We start from the raw sequence: 17,311 nt of genomic DNA, 5'->3' as shown, positions 1-17,311 counted from the left end.
TCTGATATTTTATCAGGTTAAGGAAGCTCCCTTCCTAGCTTGTTTATAGAGTTTTTATCATGAATGATGTTGGAATTTTGTCAAACGCTTTTTCTGAAACTATTGTGGTTTTTTGTTGATATGGTACATCATACTGATTGATTTTCAAATGTGGAACCAATCTTGCATTCTGGGATAAACCCTATTTGGTTATGACATACTAATTATTCTTTCTATGAATTGTTGAATTCAATTTGCTTATAGTTTGTTTAGGATTTTGCACCTGTGTTCATGAATGGTATTATACTGGTCTATAGTTTTCTTTTTTTGTAATATCTTTGTCTCATTTTAGTATTTAAATGTTTAATTTTAACAAGAGCTCAGATGAGCATCTTACATACTGAAAATAAATAAGGTGTCATCATGAAGTTCATTTCAGTTTCAGTTAATTTTCTTTCCATGTGTTCATTAAAAAACACTAAAGCATTTTTTCTAAAATATACCCAGAAAGCAAACTGTCTCTTTTATAAATGGTGAGCAAACAGGGCACTTTAGTGTTAGTTTATAAATGTCAAGAATGCATACAAATTTTATTTTTTCTTGACTTTATATTTACCTTTATATGATTATAAAAGTGATAAATGCTCATGATAAAAAATCTATAATGTACTGATATAAAGGCAATAAAAAACATCCATCATCCTACCAATGGCATGGTTTTTCCCTTTTTTTGGATGCTCTTTTTTTTTTTTTTAAGTAAAGTGACTTCATCATCCCATTTTCCCTTTGCTTACCATAAGGACATTTCTATGCCATTAAAAACTTAGCAAACATTCTTTTTAAAGGAATTCCTATCTTTGGCTAAAATTTTTCATAATTACAGAAAACACAGTAAAAATCTTTGAATACTGAGAAATATCTGTCCTCATTTTGCAATACTTGGGTCATACAATGATGGTGAAAAAAATTTTTTGTCAAAAAGTATAAACTTTCCAGCCTTTCATATACTCTAAACTATTCTCCCATAAGATTGTATCAAATGTAATGAGAATCCTGCTTCATCAAATTCTCATCACCACTGGGAATTCTCATTTAAAAAGGAAAATATCTTGGCAGATTTGACATATATTGTCATTTTAATTTACATTTCTTCTACTATTAGTAATGAGACCAAAATTTTTGTTATTGTTGATTAGCCATTTTTCTTCTTCTATGAACTGTCTGCTCATGTCATGTTACAGTCCATTTTTCTATTAAGATGGTATTGTTTTTCATATTTGTTTGAACTTTGTATATTAAAGTTAGCAATCCTCTTTACCTGCTTTATTAGTTGAACATATTTTTCAAAGTTTTCTTTTCTGTTAAGTTTTTAAAGTATTTAAAAATTAGTTTCTCAATGACAACCATAAATAACATTTCAAAAATTTAAATGATGCAATTAAAAAGTCATGAACTATTCCAAATACCTATCTTCAATCACTTTTCCTAAATTATTATAGTTCAAATGTTGACGATGTAAATGAATGGCTCTAAAAGGAAGAAACCTGTTGTATTTACCAGATACACAAGAAAAATTTTTAATAAAAAATTTAATTTTGTTACTGATAACTAAAACATTAACTACAGTTTATTGAGCCCTTACCATCTATCTGCCAGGCACTACACTGTTATATACATTATGTATAGATTATTTTAAGCAAAAGAATCTTTTGACATAGATATTTTTAATCCCCCTTCCCAACAAATGAGAAAATTGAGCCTTAAACATTTCAAGCACCTTGCCCAAGATAGCCACAAAATTACAAAACATTCCTTGTGTTTTCCTTTGAGTTTAAGAAAAGTAGTTCTATCATAATCACCATTCAGAAATCACCTAGCTTTACCACAACTGAAGAAAGAAAAGCACGGAAGGGGAGCAGAAATAGTTTTTTTCATTCCACAAAATATCCAAAGGTAATTTATGAGGAAAAAAGGCTTTATGTATAAAAATGGATAGAACAACATTATTCATGATAGCAGATGACTGGAAATAACTTAAAAAGCCCAAAGGAAGATTTGTTACTGGTGCTGAAATACGGTTGATGTTGAGCACTCCTTAATACTCTGGCCGGCATTATTTTAAACAGTTTCTATGTACTAACTCATTTAGCCCTCCGTAAAGCCCTATGAGACAGGCATTAATTTCCATTTTAAAGATGAGGAAAGAAGCACAAGAAGTTAATCTGTCCATGTTCACATCCATTATTAAGTGACAGGGTTAGGACTTGAACCTAGAGCCTGTACTCTTGACCATTAACTACTTTATAAAGCCTGCACATATAAATAAAACAATCAGTTTAAAATCATTCATTCATTAGAAATAAAAAAAGGTATTTTTAAAATAAGTTTAATCAAAAAAGGAAACAAAACTAAATACAAATACCTTTCACTAATGAAACAAACGCGTGCACATAAATAAAAACTAAATGGAAGGAAGAACTATAAGTAGTTGCTGAGTTATGTGATAGGATTATAGATAAAATTTTTTTTTTTAAAGATTTTATTTTTCCTTTTTCTCCCCAAAGCCCCCTGGTACATAGTTGTGTTTTAGTTGTGGGTCCTTCTAGTTGTGGCATGTGTGATGCCACCTCAGCATGGCCTGATGAGCAGGGCCATGTCCGTGTCCAGGACTCAAACTGGCGCAACCCTGGGCCACTGAAGCGGAGCGCGTGAACTTAACCACTCAGCCATGGGGCTGGCCTCAGAATTTTAAAACTTTCATTTGTAATATTTTAAAGTTGACTCAATAGATACATTTCAAGATGGCATATTTAATTTCTTTATACTTTAATATCACTGCTGCAAAACCAATAGTTAAGACCAGGTTTTCAATGTATTCAAGAATGTCTACCCTTCACTCCTATGTCTCATGATAGCAGTGCAATTTTTTAGTACACAAGAATACCATGAAATCAGTAATTTAAATACATATCTAAGTACATTAGAAAAATAGCACTATATTATTAGGCATGGTATTATCTCAGCCTACAGAAATATGTGATGCACATAGGAATTTAAGACTCTCTTCCAATTACTCTGCAGCCTGCCTCATGGATCACCAGCCCACAGGATGGAAGGAAGCCACTGATTTAGAAACTGAAGAAACCACACAAGGAAAACATAAAAAACAAAGCTTAATTTGAAGAACAGGTTAGATATAGTGACATTTAAGTCATTCCTGCATTTTATGCTGGACTGCTGCTATGTGATATATACAATCTTAACAATCTACTCACTTTTTCTTAGTTATACTTCTACAAATAAAACTCAAAATCTACAACTTAATCTGAAATAAGTCTTTGAATCGAGAAACCTACCTAAACCTTTTAACTATATTTTACTTATCTTTCTGCAGGTGATTTATACAATGTTGTATTGTGTCTGGATCAAAGGAAATTATAAAAGCAACCGTTCTTTTCTGATTAAAAGATAAACATTAAAATGTATATGCTTATGAAAATAAGAGAAATACGTAACTTATAAAGTGAAGGTTCCTACATTCCCACATCCCTGGAGAAGACTGCTATTTAGTTTGGAATAAAGCCAATATTAAACACATCAAGGAGAGTCCAATTCAAATAGATCCTTACTGAATTCTTTCGCAGAATATATTTACCCCCTGAATTACTAGTTTTGTATTCTATATTTTCATCTATCACCTCTGCTTAAAAAGTAAGGCACACACTTATATCTTCATTCTTCAATAACAAAAATTATTCAAGCACCTGGTGACCTACTGTCCAACACTAAATTAGTGGCATCCAATTTTCTCAAATTCATCAGTGAACTTATTTGGCAGGCTGCCTCTCAGGAGCTACAATGAAATTTTATTCTAATTCTGTCTTTTAAAGATTAGAACCAATCACACAGTTTCAAAGGGTGCCTCTGCTTAGGTCCTAATTTTCAAGATCTTTTTATTTCTTTCACTTGATTAACTTTAAATCTGCTTTAAACAATTATCCTATTACACATCTTCCAATTTTGAAAAAACTACCTTAATTGTAGCATCCTCTGAAGCAGAGACCATAACACTGAACACAGGATGGAAAATGACTCGAGTGACTGGACTCCTATGACCACTCAATGCATATTTTTCTGGTGGACGGGGAATCCATTCTTTTGGGTCTCGTTTCTGACCAAGCGGTCCACCCGACGTAAATTCTTCTTTTGCTTCATTTAGCTTTGATTCTAATTCCATAACCTTGAGCAGAACAAAGGTTATGTACAGACAGATTCCAATAAAAATATCATGTGATATTTTTAAATAATTTTCAGTAATTTACAATGCATTTGTCAAATTTAATTGAAAATTATCTATATTATATACCACTAAAATTTTAAAGGTCTGACAAAAGTGAAAATTGAGAAAAATTCAGTACAACTGTGTCTTAACTACCTAAATCAAAGAAAAATTTCCATTTATATCTACTAATTAGAGTAAGAGCAGAGTGCCTGCCTTGGTCCCTGTAAGTCTGCTACTCTTAGTAAATTCTTTCCAAACCACAGTTTACCTTACACGTTAATAATAATAATATTCATAATAAAAGCTAATATTCACTGAGCATCTATGTGCTGGGCACTTTTCTAAGAGCTTTTATGGATTAACTCGTATTATAACAACGTTATTTATTTATTCTAACTTTGTCTACTAAAAGTATAAATTCTAGGACCAGAATATTACTTATTGCCTTCACTTTACAGAAGATTAGAGATGACAATGACTTGTCTAAGAGTACACTTTAGTGCTGTTTTCCCAGCATAATGGCTCCATGCATTCTTCACATCTAAGTGCACAAATGAGTTCTTTCAGTATCAATTCCTCGAAGTCAGAGTTATGTAAATTCAACCCAGCCAGTATTCCAATTGCATGAGCTAGCATGTATCAGCAATGATCTGTCTAGGTCAAAGTATTTTTTTAATGTATAGAAATGTATTTTTATTTGCCTTTTCAAGATTAAATATAATTATTAATGCAGAAGAATAACATGTTAATATTTTCAGAAAGCATTTACGCGAGAACACTCCAAATACAACTAACTTCAAAGAAAAAAAGACTTAGTTACCTTCTTTTGTAATCTAATAACAGATGTCCATTTTTTTTCCAAAAGACCAGCATATTTCTTATCTAATTCTTCATTCTAGAGAAAAAAGAGGACCTTTTAAAAAACGGCTCAACTACGATAGTTCAAGCCATACAGACCATTCATCTTTAAGCCCAAATGTTACTAAAAATCTGACTATACAAAAAATAGGGGTTAAAACCAAGTTTAGTGCCAAATCAACAGCAATAACAAAAGATAAGATTTGTGAATAATTTAATTAAGGTGACTGGTAACTACTGACATTTGAGTAAAATCCACTCATTAATTGTACTATGAATAATTGTAAAAAGTCAAACATACCATATCTAATTCAGCTTCCTTTTTAAAAACAGAATATGCCTCTTCATAGCCATTTGAACGAAGATAATCTGCTATAGCTCGATTTCTGAAAGAAAACAAATTCAAATCCTTCTTAAAATCTCATTTCTATTTTTAAGAAATAATATTTTACTTAAAATGTCATAAATCTTAAGACACTCTTTTAAGAGTACTCCCTTCCAAATCATACAAGTATTTCACAAAAAGGAACCCCTCCCAAAAAAAGCCTCTAAAACATTTAGCCCTGCCATAGTACATCTACAATATTATAATATTCTTGAGCTTTTAGTTGTAAGTTTCTAATGTGTTGCTTACCTTATGAGCTGCAGGCACTCTATAGATCAAGATATGGCTTATGTAATTAGGTATCAATTTGTGATGGTAATCACCAATTCTGTTCATGTTTACGTTTAGCTTTCCCTTACTACTTGTTATGCTAATAGATACTCAATGATTAGCAACTGAAAAATTTTGCAAAGAGAAATGTTCTCATAAAACTATAATTAAGTATCTTAATATTAGATGTAATTTTCAACCGTTAGAGTGGGTGAAAAAAAGGCACAAGCCGCAAACTTAGTATGTATCATAGAATAAGACATTCATTTAGAATTAGAAAGAACTTGAAGGTTAGAGAAGATCAATTAGTAGATACCTTTTCACACTCTCCTTATATTCTTTCAAAGAGAAAATCATCTACCTCTGTCCTAAGGCAACCTATTCCAATGTCTCTCAGGGTTTTTTTGAGCAGTAAGTCCCACTGTGATCAAAATAGTTGTTTGCTTGGGATTTCTTTTAAAACATTTTACATTTATTTAAATAATTTAAAAGTTAATATATACACAAGATTAAACAAACTTTAAATATATAATTACACAATAAAGTATGTACTCAGTTTCCACCACCCAGAGGCAACCACTTTACCAGTGTTTTGTATATTCTTTCAGAGATAATCTACCTATAAACACACATCCCCTGCATAGTCTTCTAGACATAATCAATACTTGTTTTTAAAACAAACTTAAGTACATTACATGTCTTACATACAATGTCCCATAAACTCACTTAATCTTAGCAATCATTCTTTATCAGTAGATGTAAATTTGCTTTTTATACATTGTATTCCACTACAGAAACATGCTTTTACAAACAATCCTGCTATGCCTATCTTTGTATAAATTTCAATGCCACTGCCCACCTAATGCTTTAGGAAACAAAAACACTCTAGTGGTACTACAGGATCGGTGGGATTAAGTTTTAATTCAATGGCATGTTAAAAACAAAACAACACAAACAAAAAAAGTGGAGAAAACAATAAGGAATTACAGCAAACATTTATGTTACAGGTAATTATTAGTATACCAAAGACTAAAGTATAATAAATAGTGGGAGACAGGGTCAACACATCACATTTGTTGGCCTGGGGGTTGAGGAAAGGTAAATTCTTACTATTATTGTGAGACTGTAACTGTGTGCTGCTCATATCATAGCCTGTACCTTCTGGCCTGTTCTATTAATAGACAACTAGATTCATTAAGAGGTATCTTCTTTACATGGAGATGAAATCTACTTCTTTTTAACTTCCACCAAGTAGTTCTACTTGGGCCTTCTGAAACAATACAAAATAGAAAGGCAATGGCTCTCTCAAAATATCCCACCAAATACTGTGTTGTCAAAGCCTATACTACAAACCTTCAACAGAAATAAATTTCCCTTTGGTTAGAATATTGCAAACAAAGGAAAAAAAGAAGCTAAAAGACATCTATTTCGTAGCTTTATTCTCTTCTTCTTTTAATCTAAAAAACCAACACCAAGCAAATAAAGGGAAAAAGTCAAGGGTAAATAAATCATAAATAAATATGACTGTAAATATTTAATGTTCCTAACCTAGCTCCACTTCTACCTCAGGGTCAAGCCCCAATGCCTGAAACTTTGCCTAAATACACTGCACACAGCTTACAACTCTGAAGCTCACATAATAGATAATATGTATATGTAACATACACACAAATTATAACAATTATGATCTTAATAGATTTTTTTGGTAAAGGAAAGATAAATGGTGATACTTTCCCAGGCAAGAATATTAAAAGGAGAAAAATGCAAAATAACTATTCCTTCTTATTTAAAAAAAAAATCCCAGCACTTCGAGATTACCACTGCTAACCTTTCAGCATAGTCTTCTCATACCATGTTCTTTGCCCATACATTCACATCAGCATGCATGCATATGTATGGCTTTTAATCAAGTAACTTAATCTACTAGTTTCATTCAACGTACTACAAAAATCTTTTCTTGTCAGTATTCATTTATGACATCATAGTTATTAATATTCTAACAATACTTCATTATACAGACGTACCAAATTTTATTTAAGCAATCATCTACTGATAGATTTTCAGGTTGTTTCTAATTTTTCACCAGTTAAAATAATGTTGCAAATAAACATCTATATAGGTAAAGTCTCTCTCACATCTTTACATATGAGTCAAAAGATGCTATACACTGAATGCTTGTGTCCCCCAAAATTCTTATGTTGAAACCTAATTCCCCAACGTGGTATTTGGAGGTGGGGCCTTTGGTAGATGATTAGGTCACAAGGGCAGAGTTCTCACAAACGGGATTAAAGCCCTTATAAAAGAGACTATGCCCCAGGAAGTGAGACCCCACCAGACACTGAATGTGCCAGTGCCTTTATCTTGGACCTTCCAGCCTCTAGAACTGTAAGAAATAAATCTGTAGTTTCTAAGCCAAGCACTTTAAGGTATTTTCTTACAGCAGCCTGAATAGACTAGAAAGAAATATATATACATTTTTAGGATATTTTGATAGCTATTATCAAATTGTTCCCCAGAGTTGTACCAATGTACACTCCTACCAGTAGCTACAAATGTCATCCCTTTACTTTTATCTTTCAAACATGTGGTAAGCATTTACCCACTTAAAAAAAGTTGATATCCTTTGATTTTGCTGATGTAACTTTATGAAAATGGACTAGATGTTAAAAATTCTTTTTTTTAGATTTTTATTTTTTTCCTTTTTCTCCCCAAAGCCCCTCCCAGTACATAGTTGTATATTCTTTGTTGTGGGTCCTTCTAGTTGTGGCATGTGGGACACCGCCTCAGCGTGGCTTGATGAGCAGTGCCATGTCCGCGCCCAGGACTGGAACCAACGAAACACTGGGCCGCCTGCAGTGGAGCACGCGAACCTAACCACTCGGCCATGGGACCAGCCCCTAGAGGTTAAATTTTTAAAACTTCTGCAATATTTCCAAATTCTATGTGGCTTAACCCAACCTCTATCTATCTATCTATCTATCTGTTGTTGTTTTTCTGCTTACGAAGATTTGTCCTGAGCTAACATCCACTGCTAATCTTTCTCTTTTTGTATGTGAGCTGCCACCACAGCATGGCCACTGACAGACAAGTGGTGTAGTTCTGCACCCAGGAACTGAAGCCAGGCCACCGAAGCGGAGTGTGCCAAACTTAACCACTAAGCCCCAGGGCTGGCCCCCACTATCTATATTTTAAAAAGATGCTGTGTGGCAAATGCAATTAATTAGAAAGATGGAGGTAATTCCAAATGTGTACAAAGCAGCACCTCAAAATATTTGTACATTACATTTACACTTTCTATAAAGTGTTAAATCCAATTTAAAAAACATTTACTGTCTCTTTTGATCCTAAAACTATCTTTCTAAATTACAGAGAAAGATGTCTTACCCTTATATAGTGGCAGACTGATTTATCTAAGTCACCAAACTAGCAAGTAGTGAAATAATTTAAGATAACTCCAATCAACATCTATTGAGTGGGTGAGGAAGAAACTGGCTAAGCAAGTGGAACTCTGCACCTCCCTCCTGTAACTAGAGTTGTTCCATTTCTATATATTTCCATATATTGTATTTCTCCAAAAATGCTTTAAAAATGGATTTATACTGCTCTTAAAAAAGCCCTACACACAAATCCTTGAAGCCAAATCTGACTCACATTTTTAACCACTAGGCTTTTGTTTTGATAACTGACTAGATGTGGGAGATGGGAGAAAATAGTTGATTCACAAGTTTCTGGTGGATGACAGTAACATTTACTTGGACAGGAAACAAGGCAAAGAGGAGGAAGAAGAAAAAGAGGTAGGAATATAATAAGCTCAGTTTTAAACCTTCTGACTTGAAGTAGCTATAAGAAATTTAAAGATATATGACATAGGAGGTAAATGGATATATAGGTCAGGACCTATAGATAGATCTGATGTGAGAAAAGGATTTGGGAAAATTACCAAAGAGATAGTAGTGATTCAAATTATGTTAAGTGTTGAAAGACACTTAGGAAGAAGGTATCTAATGGGAAGCAAAAAGGAGACTAGAATGTAAATGATGGAACCTTGACAGATACCAATATTTAAAAAGCTAGTAAGAAAATTCTAACAGAGATGTCAGCAAAGCAATGAAGAAGGGAGTTTCAAAGAAATGGAGATGGATAACAGTGACAGAGACCTGAGAGAGATCAAGTAAAGTTAGTCTAAAAAGTGTCCAAGCAATCTGGCTACAAAGAGGTCCCTGTTGACTTTAGAAATGCAGTTTGAGAACTTAAAAGCAGCCTCAGTATTCCATTCCACAATAAGGTTTCAAATGAGCACTGTAAAACATTGGAGTTGAGGAGAAGCAGTAAGTTTAGAGAATATCAGGGATGGGTTCTCTTTCTATCTAATGAAGATAAAATATTTAGTTAATTGGAGCCAGCCCCGTGGTCGAGTGGTTGAGTTTGCGCGCTCTGCTTTGGCAGCCTGGGGTTTTGCTGGTTCAGACCCTGGGCGTGGACACGGCACCGCTTGCCAGGCCATGTTGAGGCAGCATCCCACATGCCACAACTAGAAGGACCCACAGCTAAAAATGTACAACTATGTACCGGGGGGCTTTGGGGAGAAAAAGGAAAAATAAAATCTTAAAAGAAAAAAAAAATTGAGTTAATAACACTATGACATATGAGAGTTTTGCAAAAGAGAGAGAGATCCCATGGCATTAATAATATCCTAATACTAAACCACCAAAGAGTGAGATATATGTACAAAAATATAGCAAATAAATTAGAACTGAAGTGTAACTGAGTCTGATACCATTAGGTATTGCTGTACAACACACTGATCATGCACAAAGCCTACAACCCAGTCCCAGAAAAGTCTAGTCAATTCTATTTCCCTATCAGATATAACTTAGTCAGTTACACTTCTAGCCACATCATGTAAACGATGTTGACAGAGTCAAGAAACAGAAATTGGGTTCTCATGGCCAGATAATTCTGGTACCACCATCCCCGCTGCCTCACTACTCAGTATCTAAGCCAATGATCTGATCCAGTGAATGAAGAACCTCTAACTCAGGCAAGGTATACTACTGTCACTTAAAGTAATAATAAGACTGAAGCATCTCTTAGTTCTAACAGCCTAAAGGGTGCTTCTGGGGTTTGCTACTAGTTGCAGTTATCGACCTAGAGTTGATTTTCACCAGTTTTATTAAGGATGGAAAACTTATCTCTTGAAACAAGTGGACAAGGCACAAGTTTATAATAATCTCTCAAAGAAATGTCATTCACATGATTTAAAGTAATCTATTAAGCCTCCGAAGATGAAGAAAAGCAACCAATCACTAGAATCAAAGAAAAATTCAGGCAGAAGTGTAACAGGTCATTTTGAGTAGACCAAAACGAGTAACCGTATACAGAATCAGAAAAAGTGGTTAAAATAAAAAGAAAGAACAGAGATGAAGGGCTATTTTTAAAAATTGTTTTATTGAGGTCATATTGGCTTATAACAGTGTATAAATTTAAGGTGTACATTATTGTATTTCAGCTTCTGTATAGACTGCATCCTGTTCACCACCAATAGTCTAGTTTTTATCCATCAACATACCATATGTGCCCCTTTAGCCCTTTTGCCCTCCCCTCACCCCATTCCTCTCTGGTAATCACCAATCTGTTCTCCTTATCTATGTGTTTGTTTATCTGACGAAGGACTTTTATCCATGAACGAAGAGAACTGGCTGGATACAGCTTAGGCTTATATACGGAATAGCACCACACTGGAAATATTCTATTGCTGTCCTTTGAAACTATTACAATAATAAATGAGATTGCGTTTGTTTTCTAAACTATTCCAAGTTTATTAAAATGCCAGGATTACATTTTAAACATTTTAGAACTGACTTCCTGCACTTTCCTCATTGTTGTTTTATCCCCTAGGATAATTTCTGTATCTGTAGTATCAGTCATAACACTCTAGTACTATTAACCCATACACGCACTCACACTCTTACAAAGAGAGAGAAGATTTTTTAAAGTTACTCTGAACTAGCTGAACTGCTAGTTAAACAATAACAGCTAAAAAGATTGGATAGCACCAACAATAACAGCAGAATACTTGAGGGTTCCCAGCATCTCTTACAAATTTAAATCAGAGCAGAGGGAATTACAGAGCATGCATTAGAGGAGACAGGTGGAAGCTGTTTATCACAGGTAAAGAAACAGCAGCCAGCTTAAGTGGCTTTTTGGCTAGCAAGTGGTGGTGCTGGGAATCAAACTTGGGTCTTCTGAAGCCAAAACGACAGCAACAGTGTTTTTCAAACTGTGCACTCTAGCACTGTAAGGTTGAATAAAAATGTTCTGTGAATTCTATAAACATTTAATTTCACTGTTTATATGAGGAGAAACAAGGCTAAGCTGAAAGCTGACAAAGTGAGATGTTTTCTTACCAGGCCCATTAAAAGAGAGACACTGAAAAGGCTGACCTCACATAGTCAGGAATTAGGAAAGCAATGGAGTTAGTGTGCACTGTTCTAAAAGGCAACAGTAGCCCAATGATTCTAGGGTATCTGCAGGGTTATGAGGGCACACCATTAAGATAACAGAGAAGACCAGGCAGGAAGAAGCATGCCAGTTCACACCACCAGGAGCACATCATCATCTTTAGTGCCCTGCTCCAGAAGACATCCCTTACACCAGCCCAGGCCACACCACTTTAGACAAACAACCAAGATGAACTACATAATCCCGAGGGAAGATGTAAATAAAGTTCACTTCGAGTGCGGAGACACTACAGAGGGTCATTCCACACGCTGCTGACATAGGATATCAACCAAATCTCAGAGAGGTAACATGACTTCTTAAATATGCTATAATCGCCAACAGAGTCTTTGGGGAAATGGCAGCACAGATGTGAAGAGTTTCTGGCCATACGTCTTATATCTCCCTAATCTCATGTGCCCTGACAAAGGGTTACAATGATCATCCTTCACCATCACACTTGAAGATACCCACTTCAAAAGAGAGTAGTTTACGATTCAACTACTACCAGTCTTGGGAAAAGTACAAGTCCAGCAAGAGGTTACAATGAGACCCTATCCACGGCAGTGACAAAGTAAAGGAGAACGAAACTTGGGCTAGCGGACTGTCATTTTCACCATTAAACAAAAGAATATGTGCCTGGTATACTATTCTGTCAGTTACAATTTCTCTTCAGCAGAGATCTGGGTCTGAGCTAACACTGACCCCTCACTCTGCACATGACAGCAGCAACAAAACTATCTACCAAATAAGCATATCACGTTGGATTTTTTTTAAAAAGTAAAACCAAAACAATGAACACAAAAATATGCATTACTGCTGTTCATTCTCATACTCAGACAAAATTATTTGAGTAAGTGAACCACAAGGCAGAGGGCACCATTGTACAGCTCAGTTTTGATCCTGCCCCTTCTTATTTAGATTTTCTTCTTTACTCTTTAAATCTGTTACGAAAAATAACTTTACTGAAAACTAAGGTAAATGAAGGTATAATTATGATATGACTTTACACTAACTGGGCTAAACTCCCAATTATGTTGTTTCAAGTTAATGATATACACATATATTAGTGACATTTAAAAAGCTGCATGGCCTAGTATAAGTCTGAGGTCAGCGACGTCTCCAGAGAGAGGGAGATTTTGCCTCAGTTTCTCGGTACAACTTGCAACTTTAAAACATTTTCTCCCTTTTCCTCTAATTTCAATATAAGCCTATAGTAATTGTAAGACATTTATTTAACTGTGAGATTCATTTAGAATATATTCCTATAAAAATTATTTTGCATACTTAAGAAAACCATAAGGAAAAGTCAGGTTGTACAAAAAGAAGGATAGCCAATGTAACTGTCATGTATTGAGAAGTTTGAAACATTTTCATTTTTTAAATGAAAAGCAAATTTTCACTATACAACCAGGAAGGCAAGAAAAGAGGGGGGATAAGGGAGGGATGATATCTGGTATATTCCTAGCTTCATACTCAGGAATATAGAAGAGGATTAGGTTATAGTCCCTTGCCTGCAAGAACTTGTAAATCTATCTGAGGAGCAAAACCAAAGTTACCAAAGTGTGTGAAACCAAATAAGAGAGAAGTGAGATTCAATGGAGGGATCTTTCTATAAATGCAAAATGTGAGTTGGGCTTTAAAGGAAAAAGAAAAAGTAGGCATTATAGGCAGGGGATTGGTGGGGAGAAAGGGAATGAGAATGGTAGACGATGGAGATCTCACTGCATATCTAATCAAATTCTTCAACATTCTTGATTTTAAAACATTCCTCAACAATGAAAAGGTCTTCATTAACATTAAAAAGATATCTCTTTATTAATATTTTAAAAAGAAATTTCTCAAACTTTCAACCAATAAATCTAACAGTTAATGGTAAAACACTAAAAATATTTGCCTTAAAGTCAAGAACAAGACAAGGATGCCTATAATCACTATTATTTAAAATTGTTCCAAAAACAATCCATCTAAATAAATAATATATATAAATATTAGAAAAGAGATTATGACAATGAGAGAAATGGCTGAAAAGACAGGACAGAAACAGATTATGAAGGACATGCAAGGCAAGAAAAAGAAACTTAATAAAAGTGACATTTTAAAAAGACCTACTTATCAGAAGTATACAGGCAGATTAGACAGGATGGCAACTAAATAAAGGAAGATCATCGTATAGTAAGTCAAGCCCTAAATAATAAAAGTGAAGATCCCTTAAAATCAGGTCATATTACTAATAACCATCCCCAGAATTACAGGACTAAAAATGGGTTCCATTTGTTGACAGAGCGTAGTTTTTACCCTACAGTGAATAGCAGGACAGTCAATAATCTACAATACTGCTAATAATGGATTTATATTTTTAGAATTGGTATGAGTCAAATCATTATATATGGTTGTCACTCCAGTGCTGCCTGATGAATCATTTACTTGTCCCTGGTCCCCGTTCCTCACTCTCAAATACCTAATTGCATTCTAGCCTTCGGCTGACCTCCAGCTTCACAGAGAAAATAGGAGCTACTCAGCATATAATTTTTTCAACTTCCTTATTGGTATTTGTGGCGCTACCTTCCTCTCTTCTACAATGTTTTTTCTTCTCTCTAATAAATCCTCTAGAATACGATACAAATCCTTCAAGTGAAACGAAATATGATATGGCACAATAAAAGGGCTTTGTATGAGTTCTACAGAAAGTTAACAATTTTAACCTTGATGACCATACCTTGATTATCTTTAAAGATGCCTACATTTCACACTTGTCAACAAATTTTGAGACATATTTTTTGAAATAATCGGCAATTTCATAATTTTGGTTCAAACTAAGAGATGAAGTATGTGTTTTTGCTTTGACAAATCTAACAACAAGAGAAAAATATCAGCACCCCTACAGTATAGGATGTCATTATTAGTTACCTGGAATAATCAGAATATGATGCATTTTACTGAATGAAATATTTCAGTTAAAATATTTTCTAAGAATAAAGAGATTAAATATAACACAAACCGAGAATACTTTAATCTTCCATTGAAGATTCAGAAGACCTTTTATAATCTTTTACCTCAAAGCACTAATTAGAAACAATAACCATTGTATGGGAAGTAACAATACAGGCAATACGGTTCATGATTATCAACCTTTCAAAGTTTAAAAAGAAGTAGAGAGGCTGGCCCCGTGGCCAAGTGGTTAAGTCAGCGGCTCCGCTGCAGGCGGCCCAGTGTTTCGTTGGTTCGAATCCTGGGTGCAGACACGCCACTGTTCAGCACACCACGCTGACGCAGCGTCCCACATGCCACAACTAGAAGGACCCACAACAAAGAAGATACAACTATGTACCAGGGGGCGTTGGGGAGAAAAAGGAAAAAAATGAAAAAATCTTAAAAAAAAAAAAAAGAGTATGACCATTAAAAAAGAAAAGAAGTAGAACCTCAAAGCACAGACTAGATAAAAGTAATATATTAAGAATTTTATGTTTAAATATATAGGTACTTTTACAGTCAATGACAACATGTAGCTGTTTTTTATAAATATAAAAACTTGAAATTGAGAGGATATGAATTATAGTTACAGTCTCATTTCAGCCCCAGCATCTAATTCCTTCACGTATTTTGCTATTGTTGCCCAGGATTAAGACAATTCTAATGCACATAGATTAAGCAGTGCAAACAGTAACCAGATTTCAATAGCTCAACTTGCAGTCTCAGAATATTCTTCAAACAAACTGACTCAGATTCAAAAAGGAGTGGGAAATAACCTGTTTGAAAGCTGAATCACTAACAAGATCTAAACATTGTTCTCATTCCTTACCATAGATCCTAAAGCCAGACAAGCAATGTCCAAAAGTTTAAGCTCTAAAACTATTTGTAATAGGATACTGCCACGATGCCAGGCATTGTGCCCACTCTTGCCTTTACAACGGCTCACATGATGACAATATGCATATGTACCAGAGCCTTGTCTGGCATACAACTCAACTCCATGAACATGTGCTGCTGTCGCGTATTCTCATGTACAATTTTTTTTTTTTGAGGAAGACTAGCCCTGAGCTAACTACTGCCAGTCCTCCTCTTTTTTGCTGAGGAAGCCTGGCCCTGAGCTAATATTGTGCCCATCTTCCTCTACTTTGTATGTGGATGCCTACCACAGCATGGCGTGCCAAGCAGTGCCATGTCTGCACCCGGGATCCAAACCAGTGAACCCCGGGCCGCCAAGCAGTGGAACATGCGAACTTAACCACTGCGCCACTGGGCTGGACCCTCTCATGTACAATTTTAAATGTTAGTGCAGATCTTTACTTTTTTTAAAGGCCAGCACAGAACCACTTTCTAATCAATGCTAAGTATATACAATGTTCAAATATATGCACAGGAGAAATGTGAACACTTCAATTAACTGCAGAGGTTAGTTTTTTTAAAGTAAAACACAGCTTAAAAATATATTATAGTCATGAAAAGACATGGAGGAATCCTAAATGCATACTGCTAAGTGAAAGAAGTCATTCTGAAAAGGGTACATACCACCTGACTCCAACTTTCTGGAAATAGGAAAGCTATCGAGACAGTAAGAAAGATAGTGGTTGCCAGGGGTTCGGAGAGAGGGAGGGACGGACAAATAGGTGGAGCACAGGAGATTTTTAGGGCAGTGAAGCTGTTTATAGGTAAAGTAGGATTTAAGAAAGGGTAAAGAAAACTAACTTTACATGTGCTGGCCAGAATTTGCTAACAGAGATAAACAATAAATTATCCCACAAAGGCCTGAGATCACTGTAGGAAGGTCAGCTCACCTGAGGAGGACCTGAGAAGCAAAGAGGCAATGTACCCCAGGGGAAAGGACTGTATTAATATGGTAGAAAGGTGTTCTAAGACAGGACACTCAATTTCAAACTATTCCAGCTCAGTCATTCTTTCCCACAAACAGAACTGTCCTCAAAGATGTTTAGTAAGAAGGAAGGATAAAACATAGCATCCTTGCAAATTTTCTTAAGAAGAGAAGGGGAAGTAACAAAGTAAGTAAAAAGAGAGGAAAGTATGCTTTAGAGAGGAAG

General features: G+C 34.9%; 1 protein-coding gene across 7 annotated transcripts in view; it reads right to left on the bottom strand.

The window, feature by feature from the left end:
- PAFAH1B1 (platelet activating factor acetylhydrolase 1b regulatory subunit 1) overlaps positions 1-17,311 on the bottom strand; it is a 77,763-nt gene that overhangs the window by 13,442 nt on the left and 47,010 nt on the right. For all 7 annotated transcript variants that reach the window (XM_023653241.2, XM_023653242.2, XM_070227881.1 and 4 more), the window contains 3 exons: positions 5,421-5,505; positions 5,082-5,156; positions 4,013-4,219 (listed from right to left, as the gene is read on the bottom strand). In XM_023653241.2, coding sequence (XP_023509009.1) covers positions 4,013-4,219; positions 5,082-5,156; positions 5,421-5,505 — 367 coding nt within the window. The remainder of the gene's footprint in view (positions 1-4,012; positions 4,220-5,081; positions 5,157-5,420; positions 5,506-17,311) is intronic.

The sequence above is a fragment of the Equus caballus genome, chromosome 11 (genome assembly GCF_041296265.1).
Source record: "Equus caballus isolate H_3958 breed thoroughbred chromosome 11, TB-T2T, whole genome shotgun sequence".
In the NCBI taxonomy this organism is placed as follows: Eukaryota; Metazoa; Chordata; class Mammalia; order Perissodactyla; family Equidae; genus Equus; species Equus caballus.
This window is presented reverse-complemented; position numbering and strand designations above follow the sequence as displayed.